General features: G+C 42.6%; 1 protein-coding gene and 2 non-coding genes across 4 annotated transcripts; all 3 read right to left on the reverse strand.

Annotated features, from left to right (window-relative positions):
* Window positions 1-852: 852 nt before the first annotated feature.
* RPL21 (ribosomal protein L21) lies at window positions 853-5,646 on the reverse strand. 2 transcript variants are annotated; one of them, XM_032765324.2, is made up of 6 exons: window positions 5,581-5,646; window positions 4,673-4,751; window positions 3,460-3,521; window positions 2,349-2,461; window positions 1,569-1,719; window positions 853-972 (listed from the first exon to the last, which is right to left on the reverse strand). In XM_032765324.2, exons 2-6 carry the CDS (start codon window positions 4,737-4,739, stop codon window positions 883-885), a joined length of 483 nt encoding a protein of 160 aa, XP_032621215.1. In that variant the 5' UTR covers window positions 4,740-4,751; window positions 5,581-5,646; the 3' UTR covers window positions 853-882. The 2 variants fall into 2 exon arrangements, with proteins under 2 accessions (XP_032621215.1, XP_032621216.1); XM_032765325.2 differs by lacking the exon at window positions 5,581-5,646 and adding an exon at window positions 5,515-5,528.
* Window positions 2,161-2,290, reverse strand: LOC116816258 (small nucleolar RNA SNORA27). Its single transcript, XR_004371675.1, has one exon. It is a non-coding gene; the product is annotated as a small nucleolar RNA SNORA27 (small nucleolar RNA).
* Window positions 2,657-2,733, reverse strand: LOC116816257 (small nucleolar RNA SNORD102). The gene has a single exon (XR_004371674.1). It is a non-coding gene; the product is annotated as a small nucleolar RNA SNORD102 (small nucleolar RNA).
* Window positions 5,647-6,086: the final 440 nt, after the last annotated feature.

The following is a 6,086-nucleotide window of genomic DNA, read 5'->3' on the forward strand; positions in this document are numbered from 1 at the left end:
GTGGGCATTCACCCACGAAGGCTCATGATCCAAAACATCTGTTAGTCTATAAGGTGCCACAGGATTCTCTGCTGCTTTTGGAGCACCTTAGTTTGATTGAGCAAAGGCAGATCTCACCACACTTAAGGTCTACAGGAGGAATTTGCTCTTGGAACCACCTTTTGGGTATGCATACAGCTTTATTTTTTACAAATCTTCTTTTGAGAATTATAAATGTTGAAACTCTTAACAGTTTGCACACAACTCAATAGATTGCAATGTCCATAATGGTCAGCTAAACACACCTAAACTGGTTTCTATCTACTAAGACTCACACAGCTATGAGCCACTTTCAGCTTACAATCAAGTAAATGAGACCTGAAGCTGTTTTCTTAATTAAACTAAAGATTGTCATATTACATTAAATACTGCTTGCTGTATTCTGTTTGACAGTGTCTAACAAGGCAATATGAGAATGCAATCAAAGGAGAATAATCATTGGTAAGGATACATAGGTCACCAATTCAGACTTTAACAGACCTCTGACTTTTGGCTGGGAACCTGGTAGGGCCCCTGATTTTTATTCCCTTCCACCCCCTCTGTATTTTTAGTAAAAGTCAGGGACATGTCATGGGCTTCCAGAATGTGTGTGTTGCTTGCAACCTGACTTATTAAAAAATATCTGACAAAATCTTAACCTTAATCATTGGGATAAGCAAAGCATAGTAATTAAGGTATACGTGATGTACAGAATTTGTTACCAAAAACTGATTAAATTACACTTTTGATTATAGAAGGAAGATTAATTTTCTAAAGCATATGTTCAGAAAGCAGCCTTGAAAGCAATCAACCACCACTCACATTTTGTCCTAAAAAGAGACTCCTTTATTTTTTTAAGTTACATTATGCCATGAATTCATAGGGAATTGGCTCCAGCAGCTCTGGCTCTTTGCCATTGGTTCTCACAAAGTGTGCTTCTCTGGGTGGAGCAGGCTGAAAGCAAAAATAGCAATAATCATTAATGTGACAAACACTCAAAGTAAACCTGACTTGCTACATTTTTTAAAACATTTAGTTTGCAGTCACATTAGCAATGTGTAAACCAATTTCATCATGTGTAATGTGAAGTGTGTCTTTTCATATGATTCTATTAATCTAAATGTATTTCCAATCTGACTGCTTTAACAAAATAGTGCTACTGAGTAGTAATTATGGGAGGGGCTCCCACACTGTAGAGAGAGGGAGCAGCCAAGTCAACAGAAGAATTCTTCTGTCAATCTACTGGTGTCTACACTGGGCATTAGGTCACCTTACCACCACCACTTAGGGGGTTATGGATTTTTCATACCTCAAAGCAATGCAGCTGGGTTAACCTAACTTTCTCCAATACAGACCTACCTTAAACAAATATTCAATGTTTATCAATATTTCTCCCAGTTAGGCCTGGTCTAGTATTGACACAAACCATTAGTTGATTGGCTCCCTCCTTCACTAGTGTCTGAGCAACAAATGCTCATTTACATGGTCAAGCAGTTTGAGTCTTAAGTATCATGGGTGTATCATTAGTTCAGTTAATAAAAAACAAGTACCTGGCGTTTCAGTTCAAACCAAGTGCCTTTTTCCTTTGCTTCCTTTTTCTTCCTTTCGTTTTCTTTCACACGCTGCAGGAAGCTGTCTCTGCTCTTAGAATGCTTAATATGCTCAATACGCACATTTATTCTCTTAGCGAGAATCTTGCCCCTAAGGGAAAAAGCCTGTTTTGAATCTATTGTACTTAAAACAAATATTGAAGCTCATCTTAAAGTCACAGAAGCATTTTTCTTAAGGGCTGTTGCTCAAAACACATGGAACTGTAGTCATATTTTATCAGTTTCTACAACAAGATGTATTAGCACATGGTTAAGTGTTGTATCATCTCAGGACTAATACTCTTGAAGACAAATGATTCTCTCCTCTGTAATACAAGGACAAATAGTTGTATCATCTACCACTATTGTAGTTCAATCCACAGTCAGTAGGTCCAGGGATAAGTAGGCTACATACCTTGTTGTAGTGACTACACTATATTATGCCCAGTTGAGTAAAATTAAGATAACATAATGACCTTTAAAAACATATTTAGTATAAATATGCTAGCCAGCTGAACTCTTCATAATCTTGTTTAGAGTGCCACTCAGAGACCAGTGTTTCCCCTGACAGGATCCAAGCCAAACAAACGTTGTGTGCTTGGGTTTTAAAAGGACTTATTTTACCCCAACTGAATGACCAAGGAAGACAAGAAATGTCTACTTGGCAAAGTGAAAGAGGGGGTGTCACTACAGTTATATTCAAAAATCAAATTTCACACAGAGGAAAGTTAAGACACTTACTTAACCTGTTTGTTTACGATAATGCCAACAGCATGCTGAGTAATGTTAAATACCCTTCCAGTCTTGCCATGGTAACACTTGTGGGGCATACCTTGTTGAACAGTACCCATGCCCTGTTAAAAACATAACAGAGTAAGACCATTAAAATAAAGTGAAACCATTCTACTCCACTTTAATGTGGAGAATAGAGAATAAATTTGACACTCTTAATTTTATGGATATCTTGGAAGATGTTTACAAGTTTGCTTTGAGCTACTAAAATGGTCACAAGATATCTGAAATCTATTAAACTTCTGACAATCCTGGCTTGCTTTCAGTGCCGGTGAAATGATTTGCTCATTTTGCTATTACCAAAGCAATCACATGAGACAGTCATCATCAAGCTCCAGAATGTCAAGAAGCTTAGACTTTGCATCCTTGGCTTTTTCAAACAGGCAAATCTTCTCAAAAGTTTGCATATTGGAAGATAAAAGTAGAATTCTTCTATGAATAAATTAGTATCCAGTGAAAAAGCTAATTTAAAGCAACAGTACAGTTGATTCCAGAGCACAAGTTCAGAAAATACAAAGTTATGGTACTCACTGCAACTGAAATGGTCACACTGCACCTATCAAGTACATTCCTTAGTTTATTCCCCATATTTTAAAATGTGTTCACTGCTTCCACCTCTGTGCATATACTTTTAATATAGAGACTCCCCAGGCAACTCTACCTGTGTCTAGGATTTGAGGTAGGAGCTAAGCCAGATCCCCTTTGCACAATACCCTAGAAGTAAAATGTTGGCTCTGTTAAGCCAATAGAGTTGCAGACTGAGTTATTACTGCTATTTGTATATCAACAACATCCAGGGGAGCCCCAATCATGAATCTGAGTCCATTGTGTCAGGCACTGTACAAAGAGTAAAATCTCAAGATGTCCAGCTTCCAGACATCAATTTCCAGTGAATATGCAAGATAGAAGAGACAGCTGTGACAGCAACCAAAACAGTCCATTAATTAGCATTTACAGTCTCAGCCATGTTTTTAAAATGTATACTACATTGTTTTGGCACTGAATTTGTTTTAGACCACCTTATTTCATCTTTAAATTATGCTACACTATTAGAAGATACCTTGATGTCCACAATATCACCCTTCTTGTAGATTCGCATATAGGTGGCCAGAGGGACAACTCCTGGTGGGGGGAAAATACAAGTCATTTCATAAGAATCAATTTTACAAAAAAGGGGTATTTCTCAAACTCATCTGAAAAAAGCTTAAGTGACTAGAAATGGAGAAGCCATCCATCTTCTCACATTTTAAGTGCAATTTAAGACACTATGGCTTATTCAAGTTCAGTTTTAACCTGATCAATGTAGAAGTTACAAAACAATACTACACTGTAAGCTTCCCCCCCCCACCATCAGTGTGTAATTGCTGTTGCTATTGCCTTTTGGTAAGAGCAGTTTGAACTTGTTAATTAATTCTATAGTTTTATGCCAGTGCTCCCAATACATATAACTATTTCTCACTTTCCCCTTCAAAACAGTTCTTATCCTATCTTTACTAAAGATGACAAGTACTGTATTCATACTGTAACCTACACCTCTACCCCGATATAACGTGGTCTCGAGGAGCCAAAAATCCCTTCTGCATTATAGGTGAAACCCCATTATATCGGGGTAGCGGTGACAGTGCTGCAGCCGTGATTTAAAGAGTCCAGGGCTCCAGCAACAGGGACCCCCAGGCCCTTTAAATCACCAGCAAGCCCTGCTGCCACAGCCCCAGGGTAGTGACAGCAGGGCTCCACCGGTAATTTAAAGGGCCATGGGCTCCCCGCAGCAGCCAGAGCCCCGGACCCTTTAAAGCACCACCGGAGCCCCACTGTTACCATGCTTTATGTGAACCCATGTTATATTGGATCACATTATAGCAGGGTATTTTCAAGCAGTCAAAAAATGAGGTAATCAAAATCTAAGGAAGCACAAGATAAAGACAGCTACTACATAAAAAACCATTTATTCTATAAAAGCAGTGGAAATGATAGCATTTTGTTCTGCATTTTTAGTTGTCACCTTAAATACAACTAAGATTATGTCTGACAAAGCGGGTATTCACCAATGAAAGCTTGCGCTCCAATACTTCTATTAGCCTATAAGGTGCCACAGGACTCTGTGTTGCTTTTTACAGATCCAGACTAACACGGCTACCCCTCTGATTCTTAAATACGTTGTTCTTAATACAACGTTGATGAGAAATGGTTAACAATACTTAAACGTCTTATCAGGAATGGCTAAACTCACTACTGCTATGAATGCCGGTCTCTCTAACACAAGCTGTACTTACCATGTTTGCGAAAAGGCCTCGAGAACATATAACGTGTCCCTCTCCTTTTCCCCTTTGTGTTTGTCATTTTGGCAAACGGCTATTAAGAAAAGAGACAACTCAGATTATCCACGTGTATTTGCCCCCAGTGCTAGTCAGGTCTTGCAGGATGGTTGGAGGTAGTGTTAGTTTCAGACCATACTCCAAATTACTGTAGAAACCCCTGACAAAATCCTGCTTGTTGTTTAATACTTCCAATAAAAGCTTCATAAAAGTCACTAGGGAAAAAATGTGACAGCTTTGTCTAGATGAACTAGGTCAGAAAAGAATATTTTAACCTAAGCACAAAGATGGCAGAGGGAGAGGTACGTTCGCTAGCAGATCACTGGGAGACACTTCACACAGTGCAGGCAGCTTTCCCTGGCGTCACGTTAACAGCTGGATGAAGGGACTGTACAGGCACGTAGCCCCTTAGCAGACAAGCGATACCACGCAGCCCTGGGCGAACCTACTAGGACGCAGGCTGGAAACTTTCCCCGCCCCCCCTCGAGCGAGAACCGGGCGCCTGAACAGGGGTGCAGCAGGCAGCTCCCCCACATCTCAACTTGGGGGGCCCCTTCCCCATGCAGCCTCCTCCAGGCCCCCTCCCAGGCCTGTGCAGCGGCCTCCCCTTTCTTGCGCCAACACCCCCCACCCCCCTCCCGTACAGCCGCCTCCTTTTTCTGTCCCGGCTCGTAGCAAGCACATGCAGCGGCCTCTCCCGCCCATGCAGCCACCCTCCCTACGCTGCTGCCGCCGCCCCCAGCCCCAGCCCCAGCCCCGCCAGGTCTCTACCCGCTGCCCTCCCCAGCGCCCCTCGGTACCGCAGCCGCAGAGCTCCCTAGCCGGTGTTACAGCAGCGTGACAAGAGCACTAAGTCCCGCACATACCTACAAAATGGCGGCTCAGGCCGAAAGGAAGGAGGCGGGGCCTCCCGGGCTATCTTAACGGGGGACCTTAGGGGCTGTCCGCGAATTGCCTGACTATAAAGCAATCGAGGGTGGCGGGGTGGGGGCAGGAAAATAACAGCGACTAGGGATTTACCGAGTCGTGCTCTGTGTGACACACTTGCCAGACAGTGCCCGACTGTGGGCCTTGCTATCGATTGAAAACAGGCAACTGTGTGGACAGCCCAGGAAGTGGGCTTTGGAGGGGCACGTGACATGGCGGAACGGTTGGGTCAGGGGATCTCAGTCCATCATCTGAGGGGAGCTTGTTCTGTTTGCGTTAGACTCTTTGCGCGCTAGCACCCGTGGGGGGGAACGACATACTCGTGTCGCCCTGTGTGGACTGTTCGTTATTAGTCGCTGTGTTAAAAGTCGGGGCAGGCTCTGCGCTCGGTAAACCTTGTCAGGGTGGCTCCAGTGAAGTCTGTTTGTCATATCGCCAAGTGGAA

This window comes from Chelonoidis abingdonii, chromosome 1 (assembly GCF_003597395.2).
Source record: "Chelonoidis abingdonii isolate Lonesome George chromosome 1, CheloAbing_2.0, whole genome shotgun sequence".
In the NCBI taxonomy this organism is placed as follows: Eukaryota; Metazoa; Chordata; order Testudines; family Testudinidae; genus Chelonoidis; species Chelonoidis abingdonii.

What these genes read in the sequence shown, in the direction of transcription:
- RPL21 (XM_032765324.2), bottom strand. Translation starts at nt 4,739, where the DNA reads ATGACAAACACAAAGGGGAAAAGGAGAGGGACACGTTATATGTTCTCG. An exon ending in GAGGCCTTTTCGCAAACATG is followed by an intron (nt 3,522 to 4,672) that starts GTAAGTACAGCT and finishes TCCCCCCACCAG; the next exon opens with GAGTTGTCCCTCTGGCCACC. An exon ending in GGTTTGAACTGAAACGCCAG is followed by an intron (nt 973 to 1,568) that starts GTACTTGTTTTT and finishes TTTTGCTTTCAG; the next exon opens with CCTGCTCCACCCAGAGAAGC.